This window comes from Tyto alba, unplaced genomic scaffold, assembly GCF_018691265.1.
Source record: "Tyto alba isolate M040663 unplaced genomic scaffold, T.alba_DEE_v4.0 Super-Scaffold_7, whole genome shotgun sequence".
Lineage (NCBI taxonomy): Eukaryota > Metazoa > Chordata > Aves > Strigiformes > Tytonidae > Tyto > Tyto alba.
Genome location: NW_024881328.1, coordinates 42,243,030 through 42,263,374, shown reverse-complemented (window position 1 = coordinate 42,263,374; position 20,345 = coordinate 42,243,030). Strand labels below are relative to the sequence as shown.

Sequence of the window (20,345 nt, the reverse complement as noted above, 5' to 3'; positions counted from 1 at the left end):
AATAATATTCATCTGCCTTATGTTGCAATGGCAGAATACACAACATCAGGCAAGTAAAAGCAGCTCTACTTGTGAAAGAGAAAGTTTAACTATCGTGCATTGTACATCTTCGATGCACAGGATGTATCAACCTGAAGCAACTGCTCTAACCAAACCATTCATCTCACTGTCCTCTTCAGTTTGCTCTTGTCCACATTCCGCTGTCTCCCATAATTTGCAAAAGAGATATTGAAGGAAGCTGTAAAACACAGTTCTTTTGACAGAAAGTCCATAATATCAAATGGAACTACTCCCTTAGTTTCCCTTTCCATGGGAAGTTTGTCTTCTGGTTAAATTAAAATACATTCCCTAATGTGAGTCTAAAAGTACAGTATTTGACAGAGGTCTACGCACAAAACTCTAGAAAGGCTGTAAGAGCATTAAATTTACAAATATCAAATACATTGCCCTACAGAAGTTAGGAAATGTTCCAGTTACAGTTACCTGGGCAGCCTTAAATGTCACTTTTTCTGTTAGGATACAGTCATTAATTTCAAGATCACATGCAATCATTTTCATATGCTTTCTGTTCACTGCTTTGGAAAGAGCTGCTCTAGAAATAATCTGTGTTCTGTGATTTCCCTAGCTGCCTGCTGCTTCTTGCTACCACAAAGGCTTAGAGTAAGGTTACTTTCTGACTTGCAGTCATCACTTTCATGGGTTGTTTTTCCTCTGAAGTCATGCTAGCCAAACTACATACTATCTCATCCTGTGCAGGCGAACACCAGTGTATCTCCATAGCTATGTAAAATGTAAGGGGGGAATCAGGCAGGTTTGTGTTAGCAGCTATCAATCTGCATTTTACTGTAATCCTTATGCCTGACACTGTTTAGCATCAAAAAGGGACTGAGTTCAATTAAACAAGGATTTCTGCTGACAAAATGTGTAAGCCTGATCCACCATCCAGAAAGCTGGGAAATCAAATTACATCATTCACACACTCTTGCATTTGAACAACTTTTTCCTGCTTGCAAGACCCAGAGCATAAGGGTGTGATGTCATCTAGCAACAAGAAAACAAATCCAGTAGATGAAACCAACATTTCAGGCTCCCTCAACAAACATTCTAGTTCTAGTTTTAGTTCTGCTCATATAACAAGTAGCTGCTGAGCTCCATTTGCTATCCTCTTCCCTCAGTGTTTGCTGCCCGGGCTAGAAGAAATCCACACATCACAACCAGTCCAACTCAGAGATAAGCAGTTTGAGAGAGTTCTAGTAGAAAACTCTTCAGTAGAGAAAGGAACAGGGAGAATGTGCTGCTGATAGTTTTGCATCAGCTTTTCGCAGGGACCTCTTCCTTAGCACCACCCAAAAGACACTGGTCTGGCATTGCTTTTACTTGCATAAAGAAAACATTTCTCCAGCAAAACCCTGAGGGCCTTAGTTCACTGCAACTTTCCAGAGGACAGCAGGGAATGCCAGCAAACAAGGGGTCACACCACCCTAGTAGAGCTTTCTTTGGAAACCCAAGCTGGGGTATCACCACTGAGTTTTTCTATAACGGCCAGCAATCAGTTCCTCTCTCAGAAAACATGAACTCTAGGGACAGCTTGTGCCTCCTTGTGAGTGGATTCAAACCCACAGGTCCAACTACAAAGTTCCTGATTAATTTAATCGAGAGAGGCTCTATTTTCTCGTAAAAGTTGGGCTGCTGCTCAGAAGGGAACATGAAAGAGGAAAGGAGAGTTTGCAGCTCTGTCAGGGCTCAGAGCTGAAGGGCTCCAGGAGACACCTATATGTGGTTGCTTATGTTACCACCTCTATCTGCAAAGGGAGGAGAGCTCAGAAGCCTAGTTTGCTTGTTGGGGTTTTCCATGTGCGTGTTATCAGTGGGATTAATAAAAGATACAATATCTCCTCCTAAATTTTGTCTTGCACACAATATATAAAAGGGGGTTTGGGGACAGTGACCGAAGACCAAGGCTCCTTCTTGGTGTCCCAAAAGGTCTATGCCCACCTCTTTTCCCTTCACTTGCCTTGAACCCATCATTTAGTTTGTTTTTTTTTTTTGTCTAGTACCATGGGGAGAAAAGCCAAACAGGTTTGTCGTTCTTCTCCTCAGATTTGGGATTGCGTGGTACATCCTGGTAGCTGTGATATATTCATAAGACTTGTGGGTTTGACTGCTTCCAGAAGGTGGGAATTTAACATCAGCTTTCTACATACTGGTTAGGTGTTCTCAGTTAGGAGTCCATAAAAGAAATGGTGTTGCAATTTCCATTCGTTCTTCTGGGTGTATTTTAAAGGTTGAATTTTGAAAGCAAACCTAGGCTTATTTTCTCACTGAGTACTTACCAAGTCAATGGTATTAGTCACAATTATTATTACAAGATGACATCCCTGGTCTTAATTTCATGAAGGAAGGAATGTGCTGACTTCCAAGCTTAAAAATTAACAGAAAGTACAAAGGGCAGCATGTTTTTTCAAGAATAGTTCCCTGTTGTATGAGCAATTGGGAAGTTAAATATTTATTTCTGCAAGTCAATAAGTTCTCTGCAGAAATGTTAAAGCTTGCATGGACCTTCATATAAAGGACTGTGTCGGATGCCTCCACAGCAGAACTCTCTACGTCCACCGAAATGGCTCTTCCATTTCAGCATTTTTACCAAGGTACTGGGATATTTCTTCTTCTGACATCATCTTTGATCTTTGCTGAAGGTGGAAAGATCCTCGTGATACCTCAGGATGGAAGTCACTGGCTCAGCATGCGCCCAGTAGTGGAGAAACTCCAGCAAAACGGACATGAAGTTGTTGTGCTTGTACCATCAACAAGTTTGTATATGAAGTCAAAGGACCCTCAGAATTATACAGTGAAAGTATATCCAATACCTTACACAGAGGAACATTTAGCTGTTGTGATCAAGTCATTCATTAATGCTCATTTTATTGAACAATCTGTTTTGAATACTATTATTACAATGTATCAAAGCGTGATAGAAATTTCCAAGTACTTTTTCACCAGCTGTAAGAGCCTTTTGCACAATGAAGACATGATGCAGTATTTGAGAGAGAGCAAATTTGATGTGATTTTCACGGATCCAATTATGATGTGTGGACCTATAATTGGTGAATATCTTTCAGTTCCTTCCATCTACTTTTTGCGGGGATTCCCTTGCGGTCTGGATTCTGATGCTACCCAGTGTCCAAACCCTCCTTCTTATGTCCCCAGATTATTCCTAAATAATTCAGATAGCATGACGTTTGCTCAACGTGTGAAAAACATGCTGGTCCGTATGCTGGAGTTAATTTACTGTAAGCCTATGTTTGCTCCATTTGAAGAACTTGCATACGAGATTTTGGAAAAGAAGTTGACAGCTGCAGACCTTCTAAGCCATGGATCTGTTTGGCTAATGAGATATGATTTTGTGTTTGATTTCCCGAGACCAGTGATGCCAAACATGGTTTTTATTGGAGGGATAAACTGTGGTCAGAAGAAAAAACTGTCTCAGGTATAAAATTTTATTTTGTTTTGTATTGAAAAGGCAAGAACATAAATGCTTAAACATTCTTCTATCAAAACCTAAATGACACTACTTGGTATTTAAAGACAGAAGGCTAATGAGAAATCCTGCATGATGCAGAGTTGTTATTTCCTAGTATCCATCATTCAGATTATATCGTTTTCTGAAACCTAAAGCCTTATCAGATATGAGAATTTAAGCGACACGTAACTTTCATGCAAATGGTAAGCTCTTTTGTTGAACTGAAGCTCATATAATTTCTGGTGAGTTGCAAACTTTCCTCCCCAACAGGAGCTGGACTAGTTAGCTTCCATTTCATCTAAGTTTCTTATGTAGGAGCTGTCCCTGCAACCAAAGCCGGGCTCGGGGGACTTTGCTATATTGATCTGAAAGAGTAGCCTGAGGAACACCCATAAGCACAGTCTGCTCTCTGCCCTGTAGTGTCTTCCCCTCAGAGCTGTCCGTCCATACTTCCATACACCCATTCTCTTTCCATCTACATTGAAGGTCATGGGACTTAAGATTTTAGCTGTTCATCAGTTCTTTTTCTGTCACTTCCATCTGGCAGATTGATTAATTTACATCCCTGATATTATGTCACTGTGTCGATATCTAAACCCCAAAAGAAAGCCTTTTTAAATTGTACCTTCTCTTTCCTTTATAGGTTATTTAATTAGGTTTTAAGCTTTTTTGGGCACAGATGTCTTCTGTAAATTCCCATTCAGGTTTGCGGGTACCAAGCAGGTTTCTGAATCAAGTACAGTGTATTCTATATCATATTGAGAGCAGGAAAGGTATATTCAATTAATACAAATTGTGAGTACTCCTGAAACAGAGTAGTGTAGAAGAAAGCCCTAATAACCTCCACTTTTGCCCAAGTAAGTATGTTTAGTGCTTGTGTTGGGAGTGACAGGACAGTTTCTAGTGCCACTTGGTTCACTCTAACTGGTTATATATGTTTGAATGAAGGAAAAGGGGTTGCAGTTTCTCACAGGGGGTTGGTCTTTCAAAAGGACGTGGAGTCAGGAGTGGGCAAGCTTGGACACATCTTCTAGTGTTCATTTGACAGTCTTTTCAGAGGTTATGAGCAACAAGTCTGTTCCTGTGCATCACCTTCTCCTGAGCTGTTTGAAAATTCCTGTTAGGTTAATCCCATGTTGTAAACTACCGTATGTAGTTAAATTAATCCTATGTTGTAAACTACCATATGGGGACAGTGTAGGTGATGGAGCTGGCTGTTCTTTTTGGAGGGCAGGTTGTCAATAAGGTCAAAGCTTTCCCACCGGACTTAAAAATAAGCATGCAGAAACTGCATGTGAAAGAAAGCTCCACCAGTCGTGTAGAGCTAGCTCTGAGTGCCCTGGAGGCAAAAATTATATCCCAAAGGCACCTGTCCAGCCACCTACTTATAAACTTTTATGGTGAGAGGTTATCACCAACATTTAAAACCCCAACAACTTACAACCAAGAAGGACCTCGACCCACAGAGCTGATGAACTGTTGCAGTCATGAACTGAGCTGACACTGGCCATGAACTCGTGAGTTCATGAATTAGAAAGGTGTTGTTGGTTTATGATACCCGAGGTGCAATGGTGAATTGCTGTTTTGCTACTTAGTTATATATCCAATAGGCTAAGAGGTTAGATGGAAGTTATATGTAGAGATGGGGAAAAATTTTCTCTTGGCTACTTATCTTCAAAAAAATGCATGTTTGCATCAATAAAAAAAAAAAAATCATTTTTCTGAGTTATACCAACTGGTTTTGGTTATTTAAAAAAAGTAGAAAACAAAACCCAGGTACTTTAACATTGATTTCTCATATTTAACTTTACTATAAGCTATGTTTCACTGTACAACTTGCCTCAGCTTTACTAGAAATGAAAACAGTAATAAAAAAATACCAATTTACTATACACTGTAACAACTCTATCAGCCTTCAGTGGCATAGGGAACTCCAACACTAGCTGGGAAAGAGTAATTCTAGTGTGATCTTTATAGACCCAGTACTACCATAAGGGGTCAGTAGTTTTTCTGTCCATCCGCTCCGTGTATACATTTCTTTTACGGGTTCCCATGCGGCTTAGAGCATGTTGCCAGTAAATATCAGCAAAAGTTGCTGGGTTGCTGGCGGTAAGAAGTGTCATGAGCCTGTGATCCTACTGCGGGAAGAAGAGAAGGCCGAGGCATTGAGCTGTAGTCTCAGCTTGGGCGAGCGAAGTGTATGATAGGAGACACACCTTTCTTGCCATCACGCAGGCCCGCTTTTGAAGTACAAACCACATCTCAACATTTCATAATCATTAATCACCTACCGTGACTACATTGCGTGCAAACTTGTGAACACTTGAAACGGGAGGCAAGTCAAAAGGGCAGAGCTAGGAAGCATTGCCAAGTAGTGGAGTGTCGCATAGGTGGAGCAAAGCTACAAAAGCTTGTGAAGCGCCCCTGGCCTCTCTTGTTGCACGGGTTCCTGTCCATCCAACTGGAAACATGCTGGTGGCAGTGCTGCTCCCCCTCTTGTGCTGCCTGAGTCCTGCTGCTGCTGGGAAACTGCTGGTGATCCCGATGGAAGGCAGCCACTGGCTGAGTGTGAAGGAAGTGCTGGATGAGCTAAGCAAGAGAGGGCATGAAATAGTTGTTATCGCTCCAGACAGAAAAATGCTGATAGATTCCTCGAGGGTATATGAATTGAAAACATATCCCATGCCTTTCAAAAAGGAAGAGATGGAAGAATTTATGCGCTCACTTAGTGCAAACTGTTTTAGCGAAGAGCCTTTCCTGATCAGATTTTTGAATATTTGGGATAATTTCCGAAAGAGCTCTGCCATGTTTCATGATTTCTGCAGTTCCTTACTGTACAACAAAGAGATTATGAAATACATTGAAGAAAGCAAATTTGATGCCATCTTTACAGATCCTCTGACACCCTGCGGACAGATAATTGCTTTGCACTTTTCTATCCCTACTGTCTTCTTGTGGGGTGTCCACGTGCTAGAGACATTCATGCTGCTCAGAGTCCAGACCCACCTTCTTATATCCCACAAATGTTCTCACTCAATACAGACCATATGACGTTCTCTCAGAGAGTGAAAAACTTCCTGATTAGCATTTCAGAGTCTTTCACCTGCAGTATGATCTTTTCACCATTTGAAAGCTTGGCCTCAGACTTTCTCCAAAAGCCGATGACAATTACGCAGCTTTTAAGTCATGGATCCATTTGGCTGAAGAGACTTGACTTTGACTATCCCATGCCTGTAATGTCCAATATGATTTTCGTTGCAGGCATAAACTGTGGACGGAAAAAAAATTATCTCAGGTCAGTGACTGGCTGGGAAACGTATAATAAGGGGAAAGTTCTGGCAGCCGTATACCTCCATGATCTGAGTGAGGTTTAATAGTGTGTTTGATATGGATGTTTCTTCCCTAAAGACTTAATTTAAATTAATGCTTTCTGTGTAGCTAAACCACATGAAAAATAGACCAGGAGAACAAGATGTGATTCCACCTCCTTTCACTGGGTCTGCCCAACATGGGGATTTTGTTCGATGAGGGGATCATCTGCTATGCTGTGTTTAATTCCAGCTGAAGTCAGGTACATGAACACCATCTCACTCAGGAATTCATGGAAAAAGGGCAGGTGAATTATAAATGGCGCTTCCAAAAATTCTTTGCCTCTCATAAGAGGCAGCAGAGTATTTCTTCAAGAGCTTTAGTTGCTTATCCAGTTAGAGAAATAACTCACTGGGTTATGTGCAATAGCATCATGTGCTCTTTTATGTAGGAGCAGTCTTGTGTTTGAGTCGAAAGCTAACACTTTGTGGTGAAGTTTTTGGTCTAACAACATCTTCCATCACAAAAAAGAGACAGCTGAGTTCTCGACTGCATTTTTAGGAGACATCTAGTTTGGATTGAGAAATGATGATGGATGGTTGCTTGGGCATCTGTGATCTAAAAAGTACTTGATAAAGGCATGCATGTGATGTATGTTACCTTGTTGGTGCTCATGATGTACATTAGCTTGTTGCTGTGTGTGATGTATATTCTTACTTGCTTGTGCTGTAAGTAGAACAGCCTCATGTGAAGCCAGAGATTAAGTGGAAAAGGAGATACAGGAGGAGACAGCTCTCCTCAGCAGATGATGAATCTGTAGTTAGTGTCATCCAGCTGTTTCAGCAATAAATCACATTACTTCCTAGAAAGGATAAAGTTTTATCCTTTGTGAATGTTACTTATAAATAAACACTCTCCTCTGTTCCTCCCTTTAACGTTTTTCACTGGCCAGCCTTCCCTCAATCTTAGCGAATGGATGAATGGATTCATCCTGCCTAACACGACTCTTACTCTTTCCCCAAATTCACAGGCCTTTGTGAACATGAATGAGTGAAGCTGCACAAGAGAACAGATTTGCATTTTGCAAGCCTGGCACATCTTCCCCAGAGCCAACCTTAACTGCCCTCAGGCTTTGCGTTACTCCTTCCAGTACTTCACCTGATGCTGCTCCTTGAAACTACTGTTTAGTTCTGTTGAGCTGCTAGTGTGCAGAACGATTTTTTTTTTCACAAGAGTCTCTTTCAAACAAATTGCCGTCAAGCCTCCACATGGCCACTTTTACTATGACAGTGCTTTTTCCTATCTGTTCTGTCCATCAGAGCTGCTTAATGGCTCCTCAGGGACAAAGCCAGGGCGGATCCTCTGGGAAAGCAGCAAGATGAACCCTGCCTGCAGGCAAGGCCATGTGGCAGCTCCAGCTTAAATTCAGACTCTCTGGAGGCAAAGCTCATTCTCACTTTCATCTTGATCAGGAGCTAAAGATCATAGTTTAGCAGCAATATTTATTGCAAAAGTACTGATTGATCAGTCCTGATTTCTTGTGGTCTTCCAATTATGCCTCGGAATCAAACAGTTACATCTCATGGCAAAATATAATCCTGTGGGTTGGCAAACTCATCACAAATACTTATTAACTGCTCAGACTTGGTGTCTTACTTTTAGTTCTTTATCTGAAGTAATAACACCACCTCTTACCATTTAAAATAAATTCCTGGCTTGAAGCCAGAGGACTGTTACAGGTTACTTCTGTCCAGGCTTTCCTGTATTTAATTAGGTACAAGGGGAACTGAGTGGCTTTTCCTTCCTGCTTTCCTGGAAGAAGAAAATGATTGAGAAAGGCACAGAGAGATAGGTCAGGATAAGAACAAAGAAGTGTTGTGCATGACAGCATGGATTCCGTGGTTTTCCTTCACTGATGTAAGCCTCTGCTGCAGCACTGCTTATTATAATAAATTTGTACCTGGTGTTGTACCTGGCCCCAGTGCTGAGCTGTATGTCAATCACAGAGCCTCCTCCTTAGGATCTGCACAGGGTTGTGCTGTAGAGTGGCATAATTTTTTAAACATAAACTCGACAAGCATTTCAGAACAGCTGTGAAATGCTTATCAAAAAGAAAGAAAGAATGAAAAGAAGGAAAACAAGAAAGCATTTTAATACCTGCTTTAACCAAGCCCAGTTAATTCCAAGTGCCAGCACTCTTCAAAGACTTCAGATTTTGTTTTTGCAAAGTCTCATTTTATTTTAAATCTAACATCAATCAGCACAGGGAATCAATCAGAAGGGACCCATCGGAAGGGTGCCTCAGATACCAAGCCCAGTTCTGCCCAGCCCAAGCTGATTTAAGCGTTCCTTAAATGATTCATCAACGCCTGGAGTGGTTACTGGTGACTGGTTTTGCTGGAAAAGCCGGATCGTTAAGGGGGAATGTGAGAATCTGGCTGGGGGCTGTGGGTCTACTTAAAATCTGTGAGGTCAGGGCAGATGACCAGACTTTGGATTTCTAGAAACATGGCTCCTGTAAGTAAATATAATTACTTAGTTTCTGGGAGGGTTTTGGTTTTCCTGTCTCTGTTTTTCTTGGCCGATGGTGGAAAGCTGCTGGTGGTGCCAATGGATGGGAGTCACTGGCTCAGCATGCGCTTGCTGCTGGCAGCCCTCAGCCAGAAACAGCACCAAATTACTGTTGTCGCACCAGAAGTAAACTTGAACGTGAAAGCATCTGAATATTACACTCTCAAAACATATCCAGTGCCTTTAACGAGGGAAGAACTGGGAGCAAGCATGCATTCCTTTGCGAACGATCTTTTTGAGAGAAGACCTTTTCTTCAAAGAATCGCTGCGCTTTATGAAAAAGTTCAAGTCATCTCTGGTCTCTACGTCTCCTCCTGTACCAGTTTACTGCACAGTAAGGATCTGATGCAGTATCTTGAAGGGAGTAAATTTGATGCTGTTCTCACAGATCCTGTTGTACCATGCGGACAAATACTGGCGCTGCATCTCTCTATCCCATCTGTTTTCTTTTTACGGGGACTCCCCTGCAGTTTTGATTTGCAGGCTACCCAGTGTCCAGACCCCCCTTCCTACATCCCAAGAACGTTTACAGACAACTCAGACCACATGACGTTTATCCAGCGTGTGGAAAACGTATTTCTCAAGTCGTCAGAATCCTTTCTTTGTAATTTTGCCTATTTGCCATTTGAACTTCTGGCCTCAGATGTTCTCCACAGACCAGTAACAATGAAGGAGCTCTTAAGCCATGGATCCATCTGGCTTAAAAGAATGGATTTTGTTTTTGAGTATCCCATGCCAGTGATGCCCAACATAGTTTTCATTGGAGGTATAAACTGTGGAAAGAAAAAGCAATTATCTCAGGTCAGTGACTTCCTCGGTAAAATATATAAAGGTTTGAAGGGAATGCTGTTTGTAAGTGCTCTGTGTGTATATAATTGTGTACATGAGTTTATGGGATTTATACGGTGCAGCAAGATATACTGTAAAGACAAAGCAAATAGGTGAAAAACTGAATTGACTTTAATTTTCTTCCACTCTTGCAGGTAGTATTCTATAGAAATAGCAGGATCTAAGTATTTTTACTTAAAACAATTGTTTTCTTTGGGCTAGGTGAAAATGGCTCATCACTGCACTCTTGCTAATGAGGCACACATCCACCAGTGAGATTGATCCCCATTTTAGCAGGCAGGTCTGCTGCTTATGTTTGCCAGATCCATATTATTATCTGAAATTATTTGTTTTACTGTCACAACTGATTTTTAAAAACAATAAATCTTTTCAGTTAATAGAAAAAGTGTCATAAAGCATCAGTTGGCAGGTAATGTTCTGGTTGCTTTTTCAGTCTAGGCTTATCCTTTCACCTCATGGATTCCTTACGCAATTTTCTGCAAAACTGTTGGGGTTTTTTGTAGCTGCTAGCCAGCACTGAGAGTTTCCCTGAAAAGAGTGTACCGAAAGATGCAGTAGTTCGTTAAATGTCCTTAAAAAAATGCCAGTGCATACTAGCAACCTCCATAGTAAATTACTGTATGGTCAAAATTACTTTTACTCAATAATTTTCATAATTAGGGCTGACTGTCTGCAAATCTTGCGTATGTATTAGTATTGTTTGGTTTCATGGCCCTGGGGCATACTCTTTGCAGAATGATCCAGAACGGTATTTCTGAGTTGCTAATCCAGTTTTGAATATATCTGGAAAAAAGCATGCCCTTGTCTTTCCTCCTTCCAGCCCCTACTTTGTCCTTCAGAAAAGAGGCCTTTCACTGTAGTGAACTCTCATAGCCAACTCTCCATTTTCATTACAGTGTCAAGATATAAAACTGATAAAAACCCCAGACCATTTCCCATGTGAAGCATTAATATTTTTCTAATCTTTTACAAGTAGAAAATGATTGAGATTGGCAGGAGGGGAGGAATTTTATGCTGAAAATTCTTGTTTGGAAAATTAATGATGTGTTCATCGGCACTTTTGAGCAGACCAATTGTTGAAGGATCCCTCCTTTCCTTAAATCCCTGTGTTCCTCCAATACGAAGAGGTGGGTGTTTCTCAGTCTACCACCTGCTCTGATTACTGTCTGCCAAATAGGCTGAACTTTAACATCTCTTAGTCCAACTTTGCCATAGCCATGATTATATATTTACCACACAGCAAATAAGTCTAAAGATCATTCAGAGAACCAAGCACAGATTGCTTAAAACTGTGGAGCTGGGAATATTCTTTCTGGGCAGCACCCACCAGATTTCAGCAGCAATGGCTCCAGTGCTTAGTCCTTATCTGCAAGTCACAGCAACGCTGGTTCTGCTCCTGTCCCTGCTCGGTTTGGCTGCTGGTGGGAAGCTGCTGGTGGTGCCAGTGGATGGGAGTCGTTGGCTCAGCATGCGGGAAGTGTTGGACGGTCTTAGGCAGAAGGGACATGAAATAGTTGTCGTTGCACCTGAAATCAATGTACATATAAAACAATCAGAGAATTTTATTATGAAAATGTATCCAACACCTTTCACAAAGGAAGAGGTGGATGGAAGTATCAATTCTTTTTCACGGGATGTATTTGAAGAAGGATCTTTTCTGGAAAGATTTCTTAAAGTGTACTGGAGACTGAAAAGCATCTCTGCCATCACTCTTTCTACCTGTGCTCACCTACTGTACAACAAAGAGCTTGTCAGAGACCTTGAGGACAGTAAGTTTGATGCTGTCTTTACAGACCCTGTAGTACCATGTGGGCAGATCCTGGCTGAACATCTTTCAGTTCCTTCCATTTTTTTTTTAAGGGTAATGCCATGCGGTTTAGATTTTGATGCCATTGGGTGTCCCAGTCCTCCTTCTTATGTCCCCAGGCCGTTCACAGAGCATACAGACCACATGAACTTTCTCCAGCGTGTAAAGAACCTAATCTTTGACATCTCAAATCATTTTCTCTGTGATTTTGCCTTTCAACCGTACGCAAAACTGGCTTCTGAGTTCCTCCAGCGGGACGTGACAGTGCTGGATCTCTTACGCCAGGCTTCCATTTGGCTCATGAGGCTAGATTTTGCATTAGATTATCCAAGACCTTTGATGCCGAACATCATTGTAATCGGAGGAGTAAACTGTGCTCACAAGAAGCTACCTCAGGTGGGTCATGCTCTGTTTTTAAGTTATGCTCTGATAGGCTTCGGTGTTCACAAGGGTGGAATTTTGTGTTGCCAGTAGGAATCAAGTTCCCATTTAGGGTGGGTTAGTGAAATAGTTGTGAAAGAAATTATTTTTCTCTCACTGTTTTCCTCATTTTCCATCTTCTGCGCAAGCAACCATACCTTCTTGCTTACAGGCTCGGTTGGTGCCTTTTTTGTTGCGTGTATGCCAAGCCATTTTGTGTAACGCTGTGTAACTTGGTACCCTCCTTCTCACTTAGTGGGTGATGGAAGAGCAGCAGGCAAGTCTAGGGGCTGTCAAGGCCTTGCAGTGAGGTGTAATCCATACAACTTTTCAAATTGTTGCTGTAGGGTCTGGTGTTTGTGGAAAAATGCATGTCAGGCGTCTGTCCCGGTGCACCCTTGCTGCCTTACCACTTCTTTCTTTGCCAGTGAATTTCTCTGCTTCTTCACATGGCTATTTCCAAACTTGGAATCAGGAGGAATGTTGCAGGCTGTGGACTCTTAGGCTAAGGAGCACTGTCTCTGGTTACCACCCTGGGGGGAGATACTTTCTGATCCTATTTCTGTCCCTTCTGTGTTGCTCTTGTAGGAAATACAACGTGGTTTAGAATTTGAAGCCACTCAGTGTCCTAATCCCCCTTCTTATGTTCCCAGGATATTTACAGAGCATAGAGACCACATGGACTTTCCCTAGAGGGTGAAGTATCTAATCTTTGATATTCGAAATTCTCTTTTTTATGAATTTCTTTTTCAACCATACAAAAAACTGGCTTCTGAGTTCCTTCAGTGGGATATGACTATTTTAGATCTCTTTTGCTGGGCCTCCATTTGGCTTTTACGGTTATATTTTTTGTTGCATTATACCAGACCACTGATGCCTAACATGATCATAATTGTAGCAGTAAAGTGCACTCACAGGAAGCTACCTCAGGTGGATCATGCCCAGTGTTTGTTCTCATCTGTTCCTGTGTTCACTAGAGAACTTTGTATCACTGACGTTGTTAGGAAGGTCTCTTTAACTGAGTGATAGTAAACTGCTTCAAACTTCTTTTCCTTTGCCAAGAGGTGCCAGTACTCATTTCAGTGAAGATATCTTGAGTATCATAGTATAAAAGTTGAAGTGGTGTCTTGAATGGGCATAGCTCTTCTGAAGTCCACATAGATTTGTGGAGGATCTGAATGTGATCACTTTGCTCAGAAACCTCTCCCCAAAACCTCCTACCACCAAGCAATGAATTCAACTTCTTTAGTAGAGCTGGGAGAAAGAAAAGATGGTGGGAAGGACATAAGATGTTTTGATATCCACGAGAGCACTGTTTATAGTCCACCTGTGAAACTTTGAGTTTGCTCTTTCACATTTGTCTTTACTTAGAGGATGACTCTGTGCTTGTGGTCCTTCTCTCACTGTCTGCTGGTAGGAGAACAACCAATTTCCTATAGCAGATTCTTCTTTTGACTTGCTGCAGCAGCGAGAATCCATGGCAACATATGCTTTGTGAATCTTCTCCTCCTCCTCTTGCTGATCTTGTGGACACTGCTTCTCATACCGTGTTTCTGCTTTGTGTGAATTGCCCATAGACATAAAGCTAGTTTCTGGGATCTAAGCTGCAAGTTCTGTGCTGACATTTAATTCCATTATTGGGTTTACAACACCTTGACAGAACCTGCTAGATCTCAGCTGTGGCATCCTCCTTATCTTTTACAATGCATTTTGCCCTGCTTGAGCTGATGAGTGTCTGAGATTAAGCAAACATCTTCTTTAGAACTAGTAACCTTTCACTGCCAAGTACCCCCTAGAAAAAATAGTTTTTCTATTGCTTTATGGCAGAAGATTCTTGTTTTTCTCTGGTATGGATGAGTAGGTTTTTTTCTCTCAGCCTTGGGTCCCAGCTGCACCAGGACTCCTTCAGCATTCCTGAGGATGGAGAAGTCTGTTACAAAACCCAGTGGATGGAATTCCCTGGCCCAGCATGAGTCAGGCAGTGGAGCTGCTCATCCCGAAGGGACATGAAAAAAGCTTGATCTACCAGAGAAGAATTTTCTTATGAGAATATCATCAGGCACCAGTGAGTGAAACATAAGTAACATCTCAGGATGCAGGGAGATCTGGATGTGCAATTTCAGGCCATTGGTTAAGGTATATTTGATAGTCTCCACTCTGGGGAAGGGTGGACAGCACAAGAAGAGGTTTTTTGTGTTATTAGACACCAAATACTTCATACCAGAAGGGCCTTCAAAGGAGCATGCGGCCAAACTCTCTGCCCAAAAACAGGTCAAGTTAGCCATTACAGCAGTTGATCAGGGCCTTTATGATAATATCTTTTGCAAGAGAGAGACTAATTTGAGAAGCCCTTTCCTGATCTTCTGTTCTGCCTTATGGATCAAGCCCTACAGCATTTCCTCATATTCCTCAGCATTTTTTTTTTTTTTAATTATTATTTTAAGAAGGTTTTCCTGTGGTTTGGAATATGGTAGACTCAAAAAATATATTAGTTTGCAAGGTGCCATCAGTCACCGGAGTGCTTGATTTACAGATGGATATAGTCACAGTTTAGCAGTATAACTCATGAATTCTATCAGATTTGGCAATGCACAGCTTTTCAGTCATTCCTCTATTTGGCTGAAGAAATGTTACCTTGTTTTCCATATCCTAGGCCAGTAATGCTTCTCAGTGGAATCATCATCATTGCTATGTCACTGTAATAGAAATGCTCTTAGCTTCTTGACAGTAAGAACTGACAAGAGCTTATCTGTGCATCCCTCACCACAGTTTGGTTGAGAAGGTGCCACTTTCTTCACTTGTCTCAAATCACAGCAGGGCTGATTCTCTCTGAGGCTCCTTGCCCCATACCAGAAGCTGCTTGATGGTGCTGCTAGGTAGGAGTCAGTGTCTCTGTGTGCTTGCAGATGAGTGCAGGAAAAAGTGGTGTGAAATGGCTGGCCCTGCATCTGCAAGAACAGGTCTCCCACTAAAAGTCAAGGAGAAAAGGAAGGAGTTGGACACAGCACTAGTCCCAAGATAAGACATTGATGGGCCTTTCACATCTAGGAGGTCTCAGAGAAAAAGTTGTCTTAACAGGCTGAAGAGGGAACAGCTCAACCCTCCAAATCCACTAGCTTTCATGCTGGGGGTGGGCATAGTCATTGTATACAAAAGAGCACACTTTCTGCATCAGCCTCCAGGGGTTATTCTGAGTCCAGCCTTTCAGGCTGTCACACATCTCATGAGGGGGAACTTAATAAAAATCCTCATTCATTTGTGCCTTTGCAGGAACTTGTAGTACTTTTCTGATGCTTAACATAGCACTTTTTATCACCACCTTCATCAGTCTTCTCTTTCCAGAAACAGCTCATCCACGTCTGCTATGAGGCCGTAAGCACCTTAGAAATGAGTGTTCAAAGAGACGGGTGGGTGGGCAGCACGTTTTGGCCAGGGGGCAGGGAGCAGCCTCTGCTAGGCTGAACGGTGATGTGGATGTGACACCTCTCCTATGCTTGCAAAAGCTTCACCCAGAGGGAGGCTATCAGAACCCAGATCCACTGGTGCCTCCTTCCTGGGACACTCATTACTGTTCCTCTCATGGAAACAGATGGGGCTTATCTGGTGTATCCACCACACACCGCCAGCCTGTGAAATTAGCTGAACTTAGTACTTGTTATCCAGCCTTTTATCAAATGAATGATTATACATTCACCACACAGCAAACACCTCCGAGGATCAAAAGTTATGTGGTGGCACAGATTGCTTAAAAGCACGGAGCTGGTGCTGGTGCTTCAGTGCCACCAGTGGTTTTCTTTCTGGGCAGCACCCACCGGATTTCAGCAGCAATGGCTCCAGTGCTTAGTCCTTATCCGCAAGTCAGGGCGACGCTGGTTCTGCTCCTGTCCCTGCTCGGTTTGGCTGCTGGTGGGAAGCTGCTGGTGGTGCCGCTGGATGGGAGTCACTGGCTCAGCATGCGGGAAGTGTTGGGAGGCCTCAAGCAGAAGGGACATGAAATAGTTGTCGTTGCACCTGAAATCAATTTATACATAAAGCCAACAAAGAATTTTGTCATGAAAACGTACCCAGTCCCTTTCACACAGGAAGATCTGGATCATGCTTTCTGGAGTACTAGCCAGGATGTATTTGAAGAAGGATTTTTTCTGAAAAGATTTGTTAAAACATATGAAAGAGTGAAAAATACTTCTGCCATGTTCCTGTCTACCTGTAGACACTTACTGTACAACGAAGAGCTTGTCAGATACCTTGAGGAGAGCAAGTTTGATGCTGTCTTTACAGATCCAATACTTCCCTGCGGGCAGATCCTGGCTGAACATCTTTCACTCCCTTCTGTGTTTTATTTGCAGCAAATGCCATGTGATTTAGAATTTGATGCAACGCAGTGTCCCAATCCCCCTTCTTATGTCCCCAGGCTGTTCACAGTCCTTACAGACCGCATGAGCTTTCTCCAGCGGGTGAAGAATCTCATCTTTGACATCTCAAATAATTTTCTCTGTGATTTTGTCTTTCAACCGTATGCAAAACTGGCTTCTGAGTTCCTCCAGCGGGACGTGACAGTGCTGGATCTCTTACGCCAGGCTTCCATTTGGCTCATAAAGCTAGACTTTGTTTTACACTATCCGAGACCATTGATGCCCAACATGATTATGGTTAGCGGAGTAAACTGTGCTCACAAGACACTTACTCAGGTGGGTCACACTACGTTTTTTCTTGTCGTTCTTGCAGGCTTTTCCATACTCTGAAAAGTTGTAACACAGGTTTTGTTACAAAGGTCTCTTTCTGTGGGTAAAAGGATTTCAAACTGTTCTGCTTTTGCTTTGCAAGGAGGTGCCAGTACTCCTTTCAGTGAAGGCATCTGAATATCACAGTATAAAAATGGAGAAAGTGTTGTAAATGAATTTAGCTGTGGGCAACTCCCCATTGGTCATGTGCCTCTGCTCAAAGCCATCTTTGACATTACAGCACGTTGCTCAAGGCCACTTTGCTCAGGACCGTTGATGTGGTGCAAGGCAGACTTTCATTTGAGACCTTTGCTGATCCTGTGGTCCACCTTGTCAGTGCTGATTTCCTCTACGTTCCTGTCTTTATTTCTCTGAAGAAGGATTTTCTGTATTTTGAATTGTCATAGACTCATAAAATACTGAGGTTGGAAGGTCATTTGCAGGCCTCTCAGCTGATCTCCTACTCAAAGCAGGTCTAGTTCAGCTTGTTTCATTCTATGTCTTGTCTAGTTTTGATTATCAATTATGACCCTTATATCCATTTTATTATATCCAATTTGTATTTCCCATGTGCAGCTTGTGTCTCTTGCCTCTTGTCCTGTCACTGTCAATCTCTTGGAGGAGTACAGCTTTGTCTTCTTTCTGCCCTTCTGTTAAGGTAGTTACAGACAGCAATAAGATCGCCTGTTACCTTTCTCTTCTAAATCCTGAGCAAGCTCATCTTTCTCAGCCCCTTATTGTACATCATGGTCCCCAGCTCCTAACCATCTTCTTGACTTTTGCTGGACTTGCTCCAGCACATCAATGTCTTTCATGTATCGGAGAGCCCAAAACTGGGTACACGTCTCCAAATTTGGTCTCCCAAGTGCTGAGCAGGGAAGGATCACCTCTCTCAATCTGCTGCCTGCACTCTTACTCGTAATAGCCCAGGATGCTATTGCCTCTGTGTCTGCAAGGACACACTGCTGACTCGTACTCATCTTTTTGTCCACAAGAACCCCAGGTCATTTTCTGCAGAGCTGCTGTCTGTCCAGCTGGAATGAAGCCTGTCCGGTGGCATGAGGTTATCCCATCCCAGCAGCAGAAGTTTGCTTGCTTTTGCCTTTGCTGACCTTCATGATGCTTCTGTTGGCCCATTTCTCCAGCTTGTGGCATTCTTTTTGCATATCCCAGGACAGTGATGCTCTTTATTTAAAGTATCAACTGGCATCATAAAAATAAAGTATAAGTTAAGTTACTTTATTCTTATAAAATGAATGTTGGATTTATTTCAGATTTTTTTTTTTTACTGTGTATTCGTATATATTTTGTGGTTTGCAGAATAGCTCCACAGCTTCTATTTTCAGAAATAACAATTCCTGTTAAGTTTTTCAGATACTGACTTTGCAAAACAGTGAAATAGGGCTTATTTTTCAGAAGAGGCTGAATCTCTGAATCTAACGCAGGAGAAATTAAGCATTTCTAAGAGGCTTCAAACTCGGCACTCAGTCTAGAAAAGCAGAGATGGAATAAACCATATGGCTAAACCCATGAAAAAAACTGTGACAGAGAATCTGTGACAGAGGTCAGTAAAATCCTGAAAAGTGTAATGAAGGCGAAAGGGGAACTGATAGACAATTTCTCCCAATACTTGACCTATGACTAACACTGAAATGAGGCAGCAGCAAGCTTAAAGCAGACAAAAGGGGGGAGTACTTTATCACACCATGCACGCACAAAAAAATAAAACCTGCCTCTCAACTCCAGCAGATTTTTTTTTTTTTTAGAGAAACCCTATAAATTTAGAAAGGATTTGGGTGGTTAATAAGAGGTACGTTCTGACTGCCAGGATTTGTAGACTTAGAAAAGAGGTAATCATGGATTCCCCTAACTGGGGATATTTCCTGAACTGTTTCTAGGGTACAACCTTGGTACTCAACTCTGTACTTTAGCTTTACTTTCTCCTAATAGATATCTCTTTTCACCTTTGTCTTTGGAATGGCCTGAACTTGTGGACATCAGTCTCTGGACTCATATACATGTGAAAGGGTGTTTTCTGTGTTGCTCAAGCTCCAGTGACACAACTTTTAAATTCTTACGAAAGTGCTGTTAGCCTTAAGGGCTTGGTTTGGGGTTTTTGTCCCGTTTAATGTTGTTGTATAGCATTTTATATTAGTGTTACACAGATAATACACTAAAGTGTTAGTAAAATTTAGAGACTACACGGGCCTGTTAAGTTAGCATAGAGTAACAGCACATCTGCAACTCCAGCTTGACTACCCGAGTGTATACTGCCACCTTAGGGCATGTGTAATGCTGCATTGCCTTGTTATGTGAGATCTTTACCTCTTTATCAGGGAAACATGAAAATGCACACATAGGTATTGCAGCTAGTTCTCTGGCACGTGAGAATACCTTCTGTCCACCTCCTTTAGTGTTTGGTCTTTTAATGTCACCTCACGGTCAGCTAGAGAGAAAGTTTTGCTTAAATAGGCTTTAGAATAGGACTGTACTGATGTCTGAAACTCCTTCCTCTTTAATGCAGTTTCCTTAGACGTTACAGTCCTTGCTGGCTTGTGAGAATCACTTCTTTTATCAATCCTACCTGCTCCAAGACAACTCTTCCAGGCTGCTGCACACCATGAAGACACTGTTCAGCGCTCTCTCCGATGAGGTGTGCTTGGTTCGGGGGATCTAAACCAGCCTCTCCCTTCCAGTTCTTGTTCAGCTACCATTCTTGTAGCTTGTTTTGCTTTTGTAAACTTGCAGACTTTTGGCATCCACCTTTTCCCTTTCCATAAAATATGCCTTAATGGCAGACGAGATCTGCGTGGTCAGGCACTTCTTTTCAGCACAAACTTCAGATACCTGCTTTTCTAAGTTTATCTTGAAAGTTTTCGTGTGCCTTTGCATGGTCTCCCTATCTAAGGCCACTACTTTGTTTATAGGCACCTGTTTCATTCATCTGTCTACTCTTTGGGTTTCCATTGCATCATTTGCTGCAGCTTCAACCCAGGTTCTCAAGAATAATTAGGCACATCTCATTTAAATCAACCGGATTTGGCTATCTAAACAAGTCCTTGGAGTGGGACAGTCTTGCACGTTAGATCGTGTCAACCATGTTATACAGGCAAACCTTCAAAACCTCAGAGGTAAAAAGCTTTTTCCA

The 20,345-nt window shown here is 42.1% G+C and overlaps 1 protein-coding gene across 1 annotated transcript in view; it reads left to right on the top strand.

Annotated features, from left to right (window-relative positions):
- The window catches only part of LOC104360199 (UDP-glucuronosyltransferase 1A1), a 34,620-nt gene that overhangs the window by 3,664 nt on the left and 10,611 nt on the right, over nucleotides 1–20,345 (top strand). Inside the window, exon 2 of the mRNA XM_033007399.2 lies at nucleotides 3,413–3,487. Coding sequence (XP_032863290.2) covers nucleotides 3,413–3,487 — 75 coding nt within the window. The remainder of the gene's footprint in view (nucleotides 1–3,412; nucleotides 3,488–20,345) is intronic.